Raw genomic sequence first — 21,013 nt, 5'->3', positions numbered from 1 at the left:
GTTGTAAAGTTTGTTTATGGCAGGGGACCACCAGATTGGCTTTCTTTTTTTGGAGGAGAGCATCTTGGTTCTATTTGGGATGGCACGATTCATGCATGAGTGGATGTGCTCATACAGTGCTTTAGTGTAGGATTCAGCAGTCGAACTTTCAGTTCCCGTCTGCATGGGTGTCATGAAGTTTGTCACTTCTGACTTGAGTAGCATGAATTTGGCTTTGGAGAATTTTTTATGGAGGTTTCCTTACTGGGGGGTTGGATGTGGATGTTAAGGGTGATTAGCTTATTGGTCAGACCTGACCAACAAGGGGGTGACCATAGGTGTGGAGCATCAATTTCTCATGTTGGTAATGATCAGGTCTAGGATATTGGAGCCCCTGGTGGGACTATGGATTAGTTGATCCAGGGCGTTGGAATTTATGAATTCCAAGAACCATTGGGCAAAGGTGTTGGTACATGAGTAGTTTTCCCAGTTAATGGCAGGGTAGTTGAAATCACCCAGTATTAGGGTGTTTGGTTGTATCTTAATATTTTCCAGTATATTTATAAAGGTGTAGTGAGAATCTTGGGGAATGGTGGGGGATCTGTAGCAAGCGACAATTTGTTTTTCAGTCTTACCTAGTGTTAGTTGCACATGGAGAATTTCAGACGCATTGTGTTGGACAACTAGCCTGGTAGTGTGAATATCCTTGGTGAATATGGACACTCTTCCACCTTTAGTGTTTCTGTCCTGGTTTGGTGGCCGAAAAGTGTGGTAAGAGTTGTAGTCTGGTACTGCAGGGTTGCTCTCTGGAGTCTTGAACCAGGTCTCAATTACTGCACAGATATCGATGTTCTCCATTTTTAGGAGTGCCTCGAGAGAGTGCATTTTGAGGTTTAGAATTTTTGCATAGAGTAGCATTACCTTCAGAATTTACATGCTTGTACCTGTTACCGTGGTGGTTTTGTAATTTGAACTTTGCCTAAAAAAGGCACTAAGGGGTGGCAAGAGTCTTAGCCAGTAACCTGAATCCCAGGGGCGACAAGTGCAGACCATCTCTGGCAAAGCATCGTGGTCTGTCGATCATGTCGTCCCAGGCAGACAGATACTGGATCCCCTTTGAATGACACCAGAAGCTTAGACAATTGTTGAAGTCAATCATTTTGTCCTTATATTGTGGTATCATTCTGGGTGAAGGCAGGATGCTACTCAGGGCTAGGGTCATACCTCCCTGGGCCACATGATCCGAGAACTCTTCCATGTCTCTTTTCATGTAGTCCAGGGAGGTATGTCTCAAGTCATTCACTCCAACATGGACAATGACACAGTCATATTTGTACTTGTTGTGGAGTGACTTGAGTGCATGCGTTATGTGGCGGATCCTGGCACCCGACAGGCAGCTGAATGTAATTTTCTCCTTGTTCAGCCTGGTGAGTGGGACATCAGTGTGCCTCACTATATTGTCACCTATGACTAAAGTGTTAGGTCCCCTGTCTTTTTTGGAACTAAAAAGAATCTTGAGTAAGTTCTAGATCCTGTCTGGTCTGCTGGGACTGGTTGGATGACTCTTTTTCTTAGCAACGTCTGGACATCTACGTTGTTTGTTCTCGGTAACTGGGTGGAACGTCCGGGTTTTTTCTTGTCAGTGGAGGGGGTATGGCCAATGGAATGAAGTAACCTCTGGAAATGATACTTTGTACTGAGCTGACGTTATTTTGAGCCAGGCGTCTGGGTACAAAGTTAAGTGACCCCTGACTGCCTCCAGAGCAGGACAGTCAGACCTCCTTTCAGGAGCACTGGTAGGGCTTCCCAAAGAAGTGATCTCTATCACCCTGGTTTTGCGGGCCCCCTCTGCCGCGAGGGCGGCATCTTCCATTATTGCCCCTTGCTCTGCCCCTGGAGGGGGGTTCACCACTTGTGTCTTGAAAGACTCCTTAGGCTTTTCGGAACCACATTTTTCCTCCCCTTTGACCCTTGGCGTAGGGTCTGGTAGGAGTGGAAAAACAGACTCCGACGGCAGACAGAGTCTTTCCCTCCTGCTCACACCTGGTCAAAGTTTACTTAACTTTGGGCCCGAAAAGGGACGAGCCATTAAAAGGGGTATTCACAAAGGATGACTTGAAGGGTTCCGTGAAGGAAGACAAGTGCATCCAGGAGTGTCTCCTAAAAGCAACTCCTGTACCCGCTGCCCTGCTCGTTCCATCAGCTGCATATGAAATGAGGCACATGGACGAGTTGAAAATGGAGTTGAGAGTAGCAAGCTGGGAGGCAACTTTATCTGTAGCTTCTGCAGCTACTGTACCCTGAATAGTATCTCCCAGCTCTTTAAGGAGATCTCTTTGTAGTCTCATGAAAGGGGTTAAATAGTTAAGCGAACAAAAGTCACTGAACTAAACATGCGCTTCCCATATCTATTCATGATCTTAGAGTCGCTGTTAGGAGGATGGACAGACGAGTACGTTTCAGACATTTTCTTTTTGGTGGCTGTCGCCACCACCATGGCATTAACTGGCACACCTTTGGTCAAGAAGGATTTATCTTGGGGGGAGATATGAACTTATTAGGCCTCCTAGGGACAGGCTCCATGGTGTCAGGAGACTCCCACACCCTTCGTGAGACCAACTGCATAAGCTCATCGAAGGGCGGAGACACCCAAGAGGTGGAGGGCTGAGCCCCGAAAGCCTTCTGGAGAACCAACTCATCTTCAGTAGGGTTGGTGGACTGCCAGTCACCCTTCTGCCTAAGGATTTCAAGTATCTCTGCAAATGAGATATCCTCAGAGGGGGACCGTGTGGACCGTTCTGATTCATCCAAGTCAGTATCGGATGTTAGGGACTCCTGAGGGGAGTTCATAGGTAGGTGCTAGGCTATCGACCCTAGGGCCCATACAAACCTAGCCAAAAATGTACCCTGGCTTTTGCCACCCAAGAAAATTATTTCCTGTGCCCCTGTCGAGCAGAGCCACAGAAGTGATCCCCGGGGTGAATTTCCCATTTCCCATCCAATCATCAAGATTTTTCTTGAAGAGTGCTAATGAGGAACTCTGTTTGACATAGATACGTAGTCTGTTCCAGAGTATGGGAAGTCTCTGGGACAGGAATCTATCCCTCCAGCATGTTCTGTTTATTGTGGTGGCAAGGTTTAGGTCCCTAGAGCGTGTAGCTCGGAGGGATTGGGATTTCTTTAAGTGGAGCATGTCCAACAGCTATGGGTTTGACATAGCTTTGTATGTTAGGCAGAGATCACCCTTGAGTAGGCGATATGCGATGGAGTAAAGCTGTAGTTTTTTGAGACGGTCTGCATAGGGCATCTGTTTGAGGCCAGTAATCCTCTTTGTGAGGTATTTCTGTGGTCTTTCCAGTTGTTGTAGATGTCTTGTGAGGTACATACCAAAAGGGGCGTTGTACTCTCTAATGGGTCTAATGAGTGATGAGTAGAGGGGAACAATGACCTCTTTTTTTCTGGATGAAAATCCTTTTGTGATGAGATGAGCCATGTAGAAGGATTTCCTGACCACTGTGGCGAAGTGATTATCAAAGGAGATACTACTGTCCACCTGTGTCCCAAGTCCTCATATCACATTTTCGGCATTAAGTAGACTACCAGCCAGTGGAAGTTCATGGGTACAGAGTTTTCAAAAAGGGATGACAATACTTTTTTTTTGGCATTGAGCATTAGGTTGGCTTTGATATCTGTCTCAGTTTTCAGTGAGTCCCTTTTGTAGTTTGTCCACATGTTATATTATAGAGTTTCCATTCAGTCATGGGATTTTACTCTTTTTTGCAACAGTTTCTTTCTTCTGTTGTAGAGTTTGTTTATGGCAGAGGACCACCAGATTGGCTTCCTTTTTTTGGAGGATAACATCTTGGTTCTATTAGGGATAGCATGATCCATGCACTCGTGTAAGTGCTTATAAAGTGCATTTGTGTAGGATTCTGCAGTCATACCTCTATTGTCCGTCTGCATGGGTGTCATGAAGTCTGCCACTTCTGTCTTAAGAAGTGTGAAGTTGGCTTTGGAGAAGTTTTTTACAATGGTTTCCCTAATTGGGGGTGGGGTTGGGATGTGGATGTCTAGGCTGATTAGCTTGAGGTCGGATCTGACCAACGAGGAATTGACCTCTGGTGTGGAACACCGGTTTCCCATGTTGGTAATGACCATGTCTAGGATATTGCTGCCCTTGGTGGGGTTGTGAATAAGTTGATCCAAGGCGTTGGAATTTATGAATTCTAGAAAACGTTGAGCAAAAGAGTTGGTACATGAGTAGTTTTCCTAGTTAATTGTGGGGTAGTTGAAATCACCCATTATTAGGGTGTTGGGTTGTACCCTAATACTTTCCAGTGTATCAAGAAATGAGGTGTGTGAATCCTGGGGCATGGTGGGGGGTCTGTAGCAAGCTACAATTTGGATTGCGGTCTTGCCCAGAGATAGTTGCACTTGGATAATCTCGGATGCATTATGCTGTGCAACTAGCCTGGAGGTGTGGATATCCTTAATGAATATGACACGCCTCCGCCTTCAGTGCTTCTTCCTGGGTTAGGTGGCCGAAAGGTGTGGTATGAATTGAAGCCTGGTAATGCAGGGGTGCTCTCTGAAGCTTTGAACCAGGTCTCTGTCCCTGCACAGATGTCAATGTCCTCCCTTTTAAGGAGTGCCTCGAGTGAGTGCATTTTGAGGTTTAGACTTCTAGCATTGAGTAGCATTACCCTCAGTTTTTGCTTGCTTGTACCTGTTATGGTGGTGAATTTGTCATTTGAACCTTGCCTAAAAAAGGCACTATATGGGTGGCAAGAGCCTTAGCCAGTATCTGGAATCCTAAGGGTGACAGGTGCAGGCCATCTCTAGCAAAGCATCGTGGACTGTCGATCATGTCATCCCAGGCAGACAAATACTGGATCCCCTTAGAATGACGCCAGAATCTTAGCCAATTGTTGAAGTCAATCATTTTGTCCTTGTACTGTGGTATCATTCTGGGTGATGGCAGGATGCTACTCAGGGTTAGGGTCATACCTGCCTGGGATACAAGATCGGAGAGCTCCTCCATGTCTCTTTTCATGTAGTCCAGGGAGGTATGTCTCAGGTCTTTCACACCAACATGGACAATGACAGTGTCATATTTGTACTTATTGTGGAGTGACCTGAGTGCATGTGTTATGTGGCGGATCCTGGCACCTGACAGACAGCTAACAGTAACTTTCTCCTTGTTTAGTCTAGTGAGTGGAACACATCTGTGTGCCTGACTATAGAGTCACCTATGTTTCCTCTTACACACACTCTTCCTGGGAACCTCATCAGTGGGAGCTTCTGGTGAGGTCTGAGAAGAACATGGGCCATCCAATGGGGCTTCCTGAGGCTCTGGATCTCTGTGCCTTGCCAGGATCTGTGAAGCAGAAGCAGACACAGGTGCTTTAGGGGATGAAAAAGCCGGACCGGAGAGTGAGGATGTCTTGGGGGACATAACTCTCCGCATGGCTTAGAAGGCACCCCTGCTCTGATGCGAAGGGACCAACGGGTCCGAGGAAACTGTCGATACCCCCAGCACTGGGACAGTGGGCTCCAAGCCCAAGGTAGGAGCTGAGCTAATCCGAGCCGCAGCCCCGAGTGGCAGAGTCAGAAATGACAAGTAGGTTCGACTATTCTCCCAGCACCCGAACAGAATGTGTCGGCTCCTAGAGTCCTCGATCGGCGCAGAGGACATCAGAGTGAACGGAGCCAAAGACACTCGAGTAGGCGTCGGCTCCGAAGGCTCCACAATCAGCAAGTCTGACTCCTCTGGCTCCAAATATGGCTTGGAGTAGGAAGAGTTATAGCTGGCATAAGGGTCTTCGGCTCCAAAGCCGCCTGGGTCGGAGCCGATAATTTTGCAAAGGCCGGTGCCTGTAAAAGCTTCTGCACCACACGATTCACATCCAAATCTGAAAGGTTAACAGAAGACCAAGATGAATGGATCGATGGCACCGACTTAAGTAGAGGAGATTTTGGAATTTTGGATACCAGTTCCAAAACCGGGGACTGGCTCCAAAAAGAAAAACAGTCGGCTCCGAGACCTGTGGAGCCGATGTCATAGACTTTTTTGAATCCACAGAAGTCTTGGAGGACTTTGAGGACTTACTAAAGCCATTCTGGTCAGTCAAAGCCTCCTGGAAAGAAGGTTTCAACAAACTCCTGTCAAGAAGTTTCCTCTTTCTCTCTTGGAGAACCCGAGAAGAAAAGGAATGGCATATGGAACATGTTTCTTGTAAGTGCAAGGCACCTAAGCAGTAGACACAATTGACATGGCTGTCAGTAACAGACATCTTCTGCCCACATTTAGGGCATTTTTTTATACCCTGACTTAGGGTGTTTGTCCTTGTCATCAGCCATGACAGAAAAAATGGACACACACAACAACAACAATATGAATTAGCCTTCTAATAAAAAAAGGCTAAATATACACACAAACACACAATCCCTTCAAACTAAGGCTAACAACAAGCAGAAATATAAATAAGCCTTCTAATAAAAACAGGCTAAATATAATCACAAAAGCCCTTAACTGGGGCTAAGAAAATTACGCACACGCATTTCTTTTTCTAGCAGATATATCAATAGTAACCATCACTAAACTGTAGACTACTAAAGGTTAAGTCTAATGCTGAGGTAACTCTAGGTGCATCATGGGATAGAGACTTGGCCTCGAGCTATTTGGAAACCTCGAGCTTTGTAGTAGGCCGACTCAGAGCCGAGGGATTGGCTCTGAACCCATCAGTAAGAATGAACGGCGAGATAGAACAACTTCACATTAACAGATAAAGTCTTACCGCAAAAACACAGGGTAATAAGGGAAAGGAAGGGGAGAAATCAAATGCCATTGTGGAAGTATCGAATAGAGAAAACTATAAAGCAAGTAAGACAAGAAGTGTCACTGTTAGAAGAGTATAGAAGAGGAACAGATCAACAAAGATACTCAGAAAGATAGACGCGATAAAAGCAATGAGCAGTATCAGAACAGATTAGGATGTATCTTGCACTACTGCAAATAATAAACTAAAAATATCAACACAGACAGAAAAACGTAGAAGATATGCACATAAATATAAAGGAAAACTACACAATAAGCAATTTACTGATTATCCAAAAAAGTTTTATAGAGAACTGGGAAACAAGGCAAAAGGAAGTGAAACACCACCAAAAAGAAGAAATAGATACATTTTAGAGAAATATCTATGAAGATCCTGCAGAACATAAAGATGATAAATGGATAGAAGTAAATGAATAAGAACTTCAAATGTACAGGAAATGGAATGAAGTAATGGCCAGAGAGATTGAAATAAAGTTAAGAAAAGCTCCTAATTGGAAAACCCCAGGCCCAGATACAGTACCTAACTTCTGGCTAAAAGTATTACCATCTTTACATGAGGATTTAGCCACGAGTAAGAACTTTTTATAAGCGCACCCTGACCAGACACCAGCCTGGTTAACAATAGGAAAAACAATACTCCTACTTAACAGTGAATGTGCAAGCTATCCTAAAAACTACTGACCAATAACATGCCCTCCGACAATGTATAAACTAGACACTGGAATTGCTGATGACAGAGTTTTTAATCATTTAGAAGAAAACTCAATCATAGCAATAGAACAAAAGGGTAATAAAAAAAATCCATTTATTTATTGGCATTTGTATGAAACAAATGATCATTTGCTGTTAAAGTCATAATGGAGAACTGTAAAAAGGGTAAGAATCCAAGTATGGCATGGATAGACTATAAAAAGCATTTGACAGTATCCCACATTCATGGAGAAGACTGCTTAAAAATGTATAAGATACACCCTACACTGATCGATTATACTACAATGACCATGAAACAGTGATGATGATAAAGGACAAATTATTATTCCAGGAATAAAAATTAAAAGGGGGATACTCCAGGGTGACTTGCTGTCACTGATGCTCTTTTGTCTTGCCTTAACCCCATTAAATTGTCTACTTAACAGATTACGTCATGACTATGATTTGGCTCCCAGAATACAACACAATGCAAAGACTTCTCATTTCTTTTTTTTAGATGATTTAAAACTACACATATTTGGGAACTGATGAAGGATCAACAATAAAACATGAACAAACGCAAATCAAACTTAGTAAGGAATATTTTAGAAGACTTAATAATGAAAACAGCGCTGACATCTAAGAACAAAGTCCAACCTATAAACCAATTTGCTCTTCCAGTCCTAACTTACAGTTTTGGAGTGACTGACTAGCCCCAAAAGGTGTTGAATAGGTTGGACAAGAAAACAAGAAGGATGCTTATACTCATCAAATGATTTATAAAAATCAGTGCATACCAATATTATATATTCTCCATTCTGAAGGAGGTATGGGCCTCCTCAAAACTGATTGCATATATAGATCTGCATTTGTGGGACTGCATACATATCTGCTGACCTCACAAGACCCACATGTAGTGAAAGTTTTGAAACATGAGGAGAATAAGTGTAAGATAACTTCCTTGCTTAGTTTAGCAGAAGCATATCAGCATCAAGAGGGAATGGAAATCAAATCAGAAGTAGATAAAAATCAGAAAGCAACTGAATGTGCCAAAAAACAAAAGAAAGAATATAAGGTGAAGGATTACATGAGAAGGCAAGAAATGTGGAAAATGCATAAATCTAGTTGCAAGTATAGGAAACTCTTGGAGCAACCTCATTTATTCAGAATCGAATTCCGGGATGGTTAAGGAGAGGTGAATTTAAACCAAAAGACGAAATGTTAATAGTAGTGGCCCAAGATAGTGGACTATATACAATCATGCTTAGATACGTTACCGATACATGTAACTCCATACAAATTGCAGGAGTCATTACCGGGCACATTGTGGGTGCTGTGAAGAACACTTCTGGCTAACATAAGAGATGGAAATAATACTAATTTTATAAACTTTAATCACACTAACTTAGGAATGGGGTCCATTCCCATAATGGTATTAGAACCCAAAAGACTTGGAGAAATTAAAAAAAGGTAAATTAACCTAGTTTACTACATTTGGGAGGAGAAAGGTGAAAAGTCCAGGAGCCCCTGGAGAATGGTCCTAGCAAAGCCTGATACACACTTAGAGAAGGAATCAAGCCTAGAGAGGACTAAGTTGCTTCTTCTAGAATATTTCTAAAATGCAATCCTTCCCAAGGAGCCATAGATGAATCCAAGGCCCTGATCCAGTGGGCCTTGACCCTGACTTGAATAGTTTTGTTGTGGTAGTTATAACAAGTAATAGCTTTGAAAAATGTCTTGTAAATAGTCTGCTTTGACACAGGCTGTCCCTTCTTATTAACTTCACAAGACATGAACAACTGAAATGAAGATCTTGAAAGATTTAGTGCTATCAAAAAAGTACTTGAGTTGTCTGTGGACATCCAAGGTAAGAAGTATTCTTTCTCCATCATTTTAGGTTCAAGAAAGAAAATGGGGAGATGGATAGTATTACTTCAAGTAAACTTGGATATCACTTTAGGCATATAAGGAGGATTAATTCTCATATATACCCTGCTCCTACGGAAAGGGAGATATGGTTGACTCACCATAAAAGCCTGCACCTCAGATACTCTTCTTGCAGAAGTCACAGCCATCAGTAAAACTGCTTTCTGTGTTAAGAACCTCAAGTCTGCAAGGTTAGCTGGTTCAAATGACTGAAGTGTTAGCTTCTCTAACAAAAAAATTAAGATCCTATGGAGAGGCCATCAGTTTTCTTGGAGGCCTCTTATGCAAAACCCCGTTCAAAAACATTTTGACATGGGAATACACTGAAAGAGGAGAATCCATGGGCAGATGTACTGAAATGTCTGATAAATGAACCTTGCTGGAGGAGTAAGAAATGCCAAAGGATAATAACTCACACAAATATTGTAAAACTAGAGAAAAACTAGACCTGAATGGGTGCCAGTTATATTGTTGGCACCAACAAAAAAACATTTTTTCATTTGCTAGTATTGGATTTTCTAGCAGCAGACTTTCTTGTCTCTATTATTACCTGGCCGCATGTCTTCAGGAAACAGGTGCCTAAAGGGAATAATTGCCTAACATTTAGACAGTCAGTTGAAGTTGTTTGGGATCAGGATATATCAGACACTCCTGTTCTTTGTGTAAGTAGATGCAATCCATGAGGTAGCTTGTGATAATTGTCCATGGCCAATTCCAAATGAAAGGAGAACCACTGTTGCCTGGACCAGAAGAAATCATCACAATGATCTTAGGGGGATACCTTCTGAAAACTTCAGAAGTACCCTGGTTATCAGTGGAAAGGGTGGAAAAGCATACAGGAATATTCCTGTCCAAGGAAAAGAAAAGGCATCCGTCTTCCAGGCCTTTTTGCATGGAGTTCTGGAACACAATACTGCCAGAGAGAAGGCAAACAGGTCTATTTCAGGAAGTCCCACAGATGGATCAAATCTTGGAAGACTCCCTGACCTAGTTTCCATTTGTGAGGGTCTGTCCCTTGTCCTGCTCAGCCTGCCACATAATTTTGCTCTGACGGAAATAAGAAGGCTGAAGAGTGAGATTGTGCTGTGAAGCTATATCCCAAGCTAAAATGGTTAGCTTTAAAAGGGGGTACGACCTAGTTCCCCCTTGCTTGTTGATGTAGCTGACACCCCAGGAACACAATCCTATGTAAACGAGTTAAAAAAGACTTTTGAATATTCTCTTAGAATCCCAGCTTGTGTAAAAGATTTCTGAACTGAGAGACTCCTGACACTTTGAAAAAGACTACCAAGATAAGCAAGTTGACTAAATATGGAAAAATGTGGCTACCCTGTAGCCTGCAATGAGCTACAACTAGAGCTAGACACGTTGTTAACACACCTGGTGTAATGGATAGTCCAAAGGAAAAAGCAGAGAACTGATAATGTGATCCAGACACAGATAACCTTAAGAAATGCCTGAAGTCTGGATGAATAGGGATGTGACGATAAGCACATTTTAAAAATAATGCTACCAGGAAACTTGCACGAGAAAGAAAAGGTAACAGGTAGTGAAGTGACAGCATTTTGAACTTCAGCACCATCGCAAAATGGTTTGGGAAAGAAAGACCCAGAACTGGACTCCAAGCATTTTTTTTTCTTTAGGCACTAAAAACATCCTTGAATAAGAAAATGTTCCCACTTGGGAAGGAAGAACTGCATCTATCTCTTCCTCGGACAGCATGTGATGAAGGAGAAGTGGAAATAAAGTCTGATCTGGTTGATGAAAGATTACCCCCTGGAAAGGAGGAATTTCCTTCCACTGCTATCTGTAACCTTGATGAATGATCTTTAGAACCCATTTATCTAAAACTGTTGCCAAAACGAAAAGTGGAAATTCAGACTTTCTGGAATGGAAAAGGGCTCCCAGGGTAGAAGAGTAGAGCAAGGTCCCTTAAAAAGTCATTCACACTTGTTGGACTGTCCTTGGTTTTGGGAGGTTCTAGAATTTTTTAGAATCCTCTTGTTATTTCTTCTAAACGTCTATTTACCTGCATTTTGTTGTGACTGTTTAGTCTCTTTTTGGCCAGTACTGGATGAGGAGTAAGAGAATCCCTTAGAAAATTTGAAAAAGGAGGGCTGAAAAATCTTAAAAGATTCTCAGTATCAGCTTACCACTTTCATCACACTTTTTGATCACCTCTGCAGTAGAGGGGCCAAAAAGTAAATGTCTGTTGAGAGCAGAACTTAAAGTATCATTTATATCATCATCTGGGAGGTTCTTAGAACACAACCAGGCAAACCTCCTCAAAGCAGTACCAGTGGCCTTAGCTCTGGAAGAAATATTAACAGAGTCCTACACACACTCTGGAAACAAGGAGCAGTGACTTGTACAAAAAGATACGTTTAGTTTTCAGTTTCTTTTTGACAGGAAAAATGGGGTCAACAGTGTTATTACTAGCAACAGCTTACCCAGGAATGGGCACAACATTCTGACAAAACAGGAAACTTTCCCTGTTCCCTCTTCAGGATGGACAAGAGTGGCTTTCCCTTGCCCACTGAGGGGACACCAACAGCCACAGAGGACGTGACTAACCCCCGGTCCATAGTGGCTGTATGGACAACACTAGAGGGATTATGAGAAAAAGATTACTGGTCTGAGGAGACAATTTGCCACAGCAGAGTCACCCACCTACAGCTAATACATACTGCTATCCTGCTCTGGTGGCAAAGGGTGTTCAGTTAACTTTTCTTTTAGTGGCTTGAAAAAGGACTGACCATTGGACCCATGGATTTTTCTATGGCCAAGCCGAAAATGGTGCTTCTTTCCCAGGCAAACTAAGCACCACAAGCAGGTAAAATCTTAGAAACATTAAAGTCACTTTTTCCAGTAAAACACAGTAAAATGCACTCTGGTACACTTTTAACAACCCCCAAAACTAATTTAAACACAGTTTCTTAACAGGAAAAAATGTTTTAGAATGTTTAAATTAGCTTTTAAACTGTCAGAAAAAAACACTCCCATTTAAAAGTACAGTAAAGTGGTGTGACATTCAATAAAAACACATATTCTTAATTTAAAATATATGTTCCTACACAAGAAAGTAAGTGAAAACATTAAAAGTTACATGTGGAATGTTTTTCCCCAAAAGTAGAATAACACAAGCTGTCAATCTCTGAAAGCCCTCAGGGGAGTTCTCTCTTTGGTAGCAGGAAAGCTCTAAAGGGCTTGATGCCCAAATGTTTTGTCAGCTTGGCTCAAGCTGACTACTGGTTTGGGCACACTGAAGGTACTCTGAAGCTTTAGAAGCTGGTCTGATGTTATAATACATGCAGGATATAACCCACATAGCTTAGACTACTGCAGCACTGATCAATATGAAGAACATCCAATGTGCCCTGGACCAAAAGGGAATTATCACAATGACTTCTGGTGAATCCTCCTGAATCATCAGTGGAAAGGGGGAAAAAGCATAAAGGAGCATTCCAGCCCAGTGAAAGGAAAAATGTATCCATCTTCCAGGGTTACTTACAAGGAGACCTGGTGCAGAATTTGTTTAGTTGCCGTTTAGAAAGGTGGCAAATCTGATCTATTTGAGGTGCTCTCCAAAACTGGATCAGTTCCTGGAAGACCCCCCCACCTGCTCATTTTCTGTTAATTGTCTGTCCTAGTTCTGCTTAGCTTGTCTACCACTATTGTTTGCTCTGACAGAATCTAAGATGCTTGAAGGGTTAAGGAATGCTGTAGAGCTACCTCCCAAGCCATCATAGCAAGCCTGCATATGGAGTACAACCTTGTACCTTCTTTCTTGTTCACATACCACATGATTGTGGTATTGTCTGTAATCACCTGAAGAGGTCCTTTTGACCATAGGTGATGGAGAAATTGCAAGGCATGGATCACAGTGATTATCTCCTTTATATCGATGTGCTTTGGTCTGTCTGAATGACTTCACAGGTCTTGCATCTTTATCTCCATGGAAACTGCTCCCAAAGCAAAATCAGAGGCATACGTGTTTACAGATTTGTTAGGGGTCACCATCATCTTCTTTCGGCTGTTCCCATTAGGGATCACCACAGCGGATCATCTGTTTCCATTTCTTCCTGTCCTCTGCATCTTGCTCTGTCAATCCAACCACCTGCATGTCCTCTCTCACCACATCCATAAACCTTATCTTAGGCCATCCTCTTTTCCTGTTACCTGGTAGCTTCATCCTTAGCATCTTTTTCCCAATATACTCAGCATCCCTCCTCAGCACATGTCCAAACCAACGTAATCTTGCCTCTCTGGCTTTGTCTCCAAACCTTCCAACCTAGGCTGACCCTCTAATATACTTATTCCTAATCCTGTCCACCCTCATCACACCCAGCGCAAATCTTAACATCTTTAACTCTGCCACATCCAGCTCTAACTCCTGCCTTTTTGTCAATGCCACTGTCTCCAACCCATATAACATATCTGGTCTCACTACCACCCTCTTGTAGACCTTCCCTTTCACTCTTAGTGGTACTAGTCTGTCACAAATCACTCCTGAGACTCTTCTCCACCCACTCCATCTTGCCTGTACTCTCTTCTTCACCTCTCTTCCACACTCACCATTACTCTGAACTACTGATCCCAAGTATTTAAACTCATCCACCTTCGCCACCTCTACTCCTTGCATCCTCATCATTCCTCTACCCTCCCTCTCATTCACACACATATATTCTGTCTTAGTTCTGCTGACCTTCATTCTTCTTCTCTCGAGTGCCTATCTCCATCTCTCCAGGGTCTCCTTCACCTGTTCCCTACTCTCACTACAGATCACAATGTCATCTGCAAACATCATAGTCCACGGAGACTCCTGTCTGATCTCGTCTGTCAACCTGTCCATCACCATTGCAAATAAGAAAGGGCTCAGAGCTGATCCTTGATGTAATCCCACCTCCACCTTAAATGCATCCGTCACTTTCACCGCAGACCTCACTGCTGTCACACTACCCTCGTACATATCCTGTACCACTCTTACATACTTCTCTGACACTCCAGACTTCCTCATTACATAACGGATTTGTTAGGGGTATGAGGACAAAAAGGGACCTGGGTTTAGATGAATTTATTCTTTCCACCAATGCAGCCCCATTTTTTAGAAAGCCCAAAACTGCAATTTGATGCTCCAGAAAACGTAATTGCTGGGTCCAAGTGTTTTTTTTTTTTTTAAGACACTGCATCTTACTCATGTGCAACCTGACTAAGTGAATCATGAGAATCACTGAAGCCATGAACCCGAGGATCCAGAGAAATTCTCTTGCAGAACTATGTGACTGACTGGAGAACCTCAGGAAAGATTTCAGATATAAGTCCACAATCCCTTGTGTCAAAAATGTGGTTTGAAGTGAAGTATCTAGAAGGCAGCCAAGAAACAGAATCCTGTGAGACAGAGTCAAGGAGAATTCTGCAACATTTATCTGGAAGCCTAGAATGGTCAAAAAAGGCATGACCCATGATAATGACTTCCAACATCTGGACAAAGACTCTGCAAAGATAAGTAAGTTGCCCAATTAAGTAAAAATGAGAAAGTCATTTAGTCTGCAATAAACTATTGGTGCTAAACATTTTATGAACACACTTGAAGCTGTAGATAAATCCAAAGGGTAATGCAGAGAACTGACCATGTGGTTTCTAAGCATTTAGAACTGTAGATAATCCAAAGGGTAATGTACAGACAGAGTCAAGGAGAATTCTGCAACATTTACCTGGAAAATACAGGCAGTAGTCTTAAGACACAGTATCCACATAATCATCCACACTGTTCAAAACATCTGGATAACTGGGATAAGGAAGAAATCTGATTCCAAAAACAACTTTCTTCTGTAGAAAGTGAAGTAGCAAGTTCCCTCTAGCAGACTATCCATATAACATAGTATAAACTTCCACATGTAGGCTTGATAATTGAGAATTCTAAAAGCCAAAGAGGAAGAAGAACCCGTTTTCTTACCTAGGTGGTTCAACACCTTGCTTCCTTGTCAACGGGTGCAAAGCCAGTCTACTCCCAGCCGGAGATGCAGTGAATATAGCATTTGGGTCTGATCTAAGGTGAGAGAAAAGAATGCATTAGTCTGAAGCACTTTGCAGACCTTTATCTGCATTTTTTAAGGGACTGATTGCTGGGTATCAGGATGATTACAGGCAGCATTCAAAATATCTTCCAGGGCTGGTAGAACAGGAGGGATATGTGAAGAATGAGGAATATCTTTTTGTATCAAATCATATCTCCTCAGTTCAAGAGGAATATCTGTTTCTAAAAAATACCTCATTCATCTTGGTTATGGTTTGATTAAAAGAGAATTCTCCCAGGAGGAAAAAAATCTGTACTTTCTTCACAGTCAGAAAATGAGGCTTATAAATCTGAAGGAAAAGAAACGCCATTCTCTGTCATAGCCAGAATCATCAGACTATGTTTCTTCAGGAATTTGTTTACAGATAATGCTCACATGTAATGGCTTCTAGATGCCAGGATTCATAGCCTATAATGCATGCCTTGTTAAGGTAAGAACATATTCCTTAGCTAACCCATGAAGAATCTCCTGGAGTATCACTCAGCCCTACAGAAGATGTTTCTCCCATGTCCACATCATATGCTGGATCAGCCAAAGAGGGGATTGTTGCTGACACTCGGTTTGTGCTGAAAGGACTACACCACAGGAAGTCAAGACAGGTAAGTATGTGGTCTGAGGAACAACCAATGGACACTGCAGGTTCACTCACTATCAGCTGAGGTATAGACTGAGCCTGCGACAACAGCAAGGGCTCCATGGTAAGTGTATTTTTCTTTCTAGGAACAGCAGGAGTGCAATCAACAGTACAAGAGCAAGTATACATGCTGTTGCCAAAGAAAAGAAGCCAAAAGCAGTAAGCTTTGCTGGAGCGACATGGTTGGAACACAAGTTGCCACCTGGTGTATATAAGAAGCACACTTGCACTCGTATTTCTTGCCTCAGCCCCTTCACAAAGTAAAAGCACAAGGAGCACACAACATTGTTGCCTGACTATTTTAACTATGTTAAAAACACTCACAGAAAAATGAAAAATTACAGGTAGGTTGCCACAAAGTTATCATAAGCACCACACTGTAAAAACATGCCCCTATTTGTCCAGAAATAAATCTTTTAGTCATAAAATTTAGCATTTACACAAGCAGATCATATACCCATACAAAATTAGTCCCAAATTAGCCAAATAACATTGGTAACTAAGACAGCAGTCCTTGACAAGAAGCTTCTCATGTTGATATAATAAAAGAAAAAAATTTACAGGATTCTGGCTTAGGAAATACGCCCTAAAACAACAGAAAAAAAACATTCTACACTGGAGATATGTCTCAAACGTGTCACATGTAATAAAACACAATTTTATTCTACCAGAGTTGAACCGGAAGAATAAAACTGTGTTTTACTATGCGATGTGTTTGTCCAATGTAGAACAATATTTTTTTCTGTTATTAATTAAAAAAGACAGGGTTTCTTAAGAAGAAAATATCACTTTTAGTTAAAAATAAATAAATAAATAAATAAATAAATGAATCTTCCTAAAAGGGCAACAATTCCTCTGTGTGTGCATGTGTGTGGGGGTTCCCCAATGGGGCCTTAGCTTCCAGAAACAAAGCTCTTAGCCAAGCTGCTACTGTGAACCCCAGAGATGCTTCTGAAGGAGGTAAGAAAGTGCTAAAAGAAATTTTCACTGTGACTGCTGATTTCCTTCCTTGGGACTAGCTAATCAGCAGTCACAGTGAAGGTGTGGGGGGAAAGCCAGAGCTTTGGGAAGCTGTCAGATTGTTGTTTCCTAGACAGGGAAACAACCCACATAGCCTAAAGGCTACTACAGCAATGGGAATGATGAACATCAAACAGATTAGGTGAGCTTACAGGTCCTTGAGGTCAGTATTAGTAATTCTAAATGGGCCAGCTTAAGAAAGTCACCTTTAATGCCTTTGGACATAAGCAATGGATGTGTTGGCATAACAGAGCAATACCCATAAGCATCCTATCTTACTTCCAACAACATGAGATTCCAAAAATGATTCACTCTACCCTTAGATTGTTGAAAAAAATCTGCAGCAAGACAGCACACTTCAAAAATACAACACAATATAATTTCCATGTTTCCTTACATGCTGCATGACAATGAGTGGGCATACAGATTTTGTGAAGAATCTAATCTGATTGGGCTACCCCAATGGTGAAATGACAAGGTATCTGTTGCATCACAAGTAACCAATATTTGACTAGTAATGTGTGCCAAACATGACTCCAGGAACAGAAAAAATGAGTGGATGCAGGCCAACTCTCCCCTGAGGGGAATCATGGGGAGTACGAAACTGCACATTTCTCCCTACTGAAGACCACTGACAAGTCTTTTGAAGAGTACTATGCACTATAACCTTGATACAGAGGCTGTATAGAAGTGTATAACCTCAGTTCACTTATGTGTACTGCACACATACAAGCTTAAGAGTCTGGTTAGGGCAATCAGAAAATCCTGGTTCCCACAGTATGATGGCCTTTGGCACTGAAACATTAACCTTCTCCCTTTTTGCTGATGGGACAGCATACTAAAACAAGCAATGGGACAAGCCAGCATTCTGGAGAACAAAAGCATTGATACTGGTTCCAGCACTAAGAATGTAATCTGGAATGCATCTGGAATGATAACATGAAATAAAAAAAAACAGACTGAAAATATCACGTGAAAAGCTATGTCGTAAAAGTGTTGAAAGTGAATTGAAGCAATCCATTACACCACCTTTCACAAGTTCAAAGACTAAACTAATGTAGAGACACTTAGTAACTATCCTCCTAACATCTTTCCATCAATATAAAGATATCTATCACCAAGACAGATGAAATATGGCTATAGTAATTATACCGTCAATTAAATATTTTATGCCAAAGAAATTTCAACACTGCAGCATTTAAAGAACTTGATGAATACTCCTCTACATGAAACAGACTGTTATGAAATATGTACACTTTTAAAGAAATAAGATCAGCACTGCACATACCTAATATGGTACTTTCTGTGCCCAAGATGTGAAGCCCAATATCCAGCCTTCCAGAATCTGTAGCCATCCATTTCTGTACGACTATCACAAAATGGAGTATATCCATAAGGTGCACCTTCCAAATCCAAATCACGTAATTCCTTCAGGTCAGCTCTTACGATCTGAGCAATAAGAATTATTAACACGTGCTGGATATTAATTCCTAGAAGCAAGTTCATACCCTACAAACACAGTTCTCAGCACTCTCAAAGCATTTTGTTATTTTTGACTGATAGTACTTCACTGATGCAGCATAAGCTGATAAAAAGACCAAACATACATCGATTATCAATCTGCCTCATGAACTGCATAAAAATGCAAGTCTAGTATATTCACCTTCCACAACAGCATTTGCAATATAAGCAGATAATGCAGAAATACAACGATAGCTGTCTTTATGATGGATTATTCTGTGTATAAATGAAATAAACCCAAAGCTGCCTGAGCTAAAAAAAACAAAAAAAGTTAAAGCTGAGCTTGAGAGCAAAATTTATTTTGAAGTGAATAGACCTGAAAACATGATGCCCTTCCTTGACCTCTAAGCAGTCATTAACTGACTCCTATTAAACTGTACATGTTTTTTTTATTCAGGCCCTATTCTCTTAAGTGAAGTTGCTACTACTATATACAAGTAGCAGCATCCTGCAGTTAAACTTGTAAATTCCACTCTAAATGTTTAATTTGTTGTAAAAATGAAATACAATAAAGAAAAAAAGTGTCAGCCAATTGGTGTTTTTGCTAGAAGAGCTAAAATGAAGCATGTTTCTGAATATTACAATGGAAAGAATACTCAAGAACTTTTATCAAGATTTACATTCTAAAACTGCAAGAATAAAAAAATCAGGGAAGTTTAAAATTACTCTAATGTTGCCTTTTTCAATAAAAAGTGATGCAAATTAAAAAGACAAATGGAAAAGAAATATAGTATATTATCAAAGAAATTGGCAACAATTTAGCATATTAACTGAAATGGTTAAAAAGCAACCAAATGAACCAGAAATACTGAAGCAGGTAGGATAAAAGTACAAAGATTATCTGCACAGTGAAGATTTAATTTACACAAGCAGTTATACACAGTTGTTTATAACACACACTATTAAGTAGAAAAGTATGGGTTGTCTGATATGTTAACAAAACAGTAGACGCATGAATAACAGGCGTCAGTCACTAGTCAGAACTTTCCAGGAGCTGAACATGCCTTAGTGCAAAATGCTGCAGTTTTCAGTAATAGCTGTTAAGAAGGCAGTTCATTTACAGGTTCATAGATGTTTACTAGGCTGTAGCCAAGGTGGTGCAGCAATAGCGTTGTTGCCTCACAGCAAGAGGTTCTCGGCAGCCTGGGAAATGAACCATTTACAGGTTGCCTGTGTCCATTAGAGAGACAGGTGCCAAACCAGGAATGAATTTCCTGTTCCCCGTTCAATTGTCCAAGTTGCACTTGAATTGGGTTAGGGAGGAACTCTGCTTCATATGGATGAAAAGCCTGTTCCAGAGATGGGGTAGTCTCTGGGATACCATCTGTCTCTTCAGCAGGTCCTATTTATATCACAGGCCACGGTTTAAATCTTTAGAACAGGTAATTCTGGTGCTGTTTGTTTTGTGGATATATAGGAGGTCCATCAGAGTGGGGTCTGACAATGCCCTGTATGCCAGGCATAGATCTCCCCTCAAAAGCCTGTAGTAAACAGAATACAAGGATAAGGCCTTCAGGCGGTCTGCATGTGACATTTTACTTACGCCCTGTATTCTTTTAGTGAGGAACCTCTGTGGACATTCCAGTTGTTGGATATGCCTGATTAGGTACATACCAAAGAGGACACTGTACTCAATGATAAATCTGATGAATGCCAAATACAGTGGAACAATGACTTCTTTGGACTTAGATGCTATACCTCTGCTTATAAGCTGAGCAATGCAGAATGATTTCCTCACTACTGCAGACATATGATGGTCAAATGCTATATTACTGTCTATGTGTGCCCCTAAGTTCCTGACTGCTGGGTCAGTTCTAAGGGGTGTGCTGTCAATATGATAGTTACCATTATGCATTTCTTGGCATCTAGTTTTAGTCCATGGCTCTGACACCAGTTGTTTGTGTCAGCCCTTCCTGGAGAACATTTGTGTCAGTATGGGATTCAATGACAGCTCCTAATTTGCAATCATCTGCAAATTTAGTGTGCCGGAGACCACTGACATTGGGCTTGACTTCAGAGAAGTAAATGCCAAAAAGGAGCGGTCCAAGAACTTATCCCTGAGGGACTCCACTTGTGACTGTCCTCTTTGTAGAGGTGAACTCCCCAGTTCTAACTTTATGGATCCTGTCTGTGAGCCAGCTGACTATCCACCCGGTGACATACAGGTTTGTACCTAAACTCTTGAGTTGTCAACAATGCCTTGGCCAGGTCAAAGTAGGCAGTGTGAACCATTTTGCCATCATCCATTGCTTTGGTGACCTTCTCAAAGAAGTCCACCAGGTTGAGTAGGCATGACCTGCCTTTGATGAAACCAAACTGGGTTAGGGT

At 41.6% G+C, this 21,013-nt stretch overlaps 1 protein-coding gene across 2 annotated transcripts in view; it reads right to left on the bottom strand.

Annotated features, from left to right (window-relative positions):
* UGGT2 (UDP-glucose glycoprotein glucosyltransferase 2) overlaps nt 1-21,013 on the bottom strand; it is a 4,352,373-nt gene that overhangs the window by 497,352 nt on the left and 3,834,008 nt on the right. For both annotated transcript variants that reach the window (XM_044072987.1, XM_044072988.1), the window contains one exon: nt 18,453-18,613. In XM_044072987.1, the coding sequence (XP_043928922.1) occupies nt 18,453-18,613 (161 nt within the window). The remainder of the gene's footprint in view (nt 1-18,452; nt 18,614-21,013) is intronic.

The sequence above is a fragment of the Protopterus annectens genome, chromosome 5.part1, assembly GCF_019279795.1.
Source record: "Protopterus annectens isolate FY-2018-M chromosome 5.part1, PAN1.0, whole genome shotgun sequence".
Classification (NCBI taxonomy): domain Eukaryota; kingdom Metazoa; phylum Chordata; order Ceratodontiformes; family Protopteridae; genus Protopterus; species Protopterus annectens.
The sequence above is the reverse complement of the archived record's forward strand: the minus strand, read 5'-3'. Positions and strand labels throughout refer to the sequence as shown.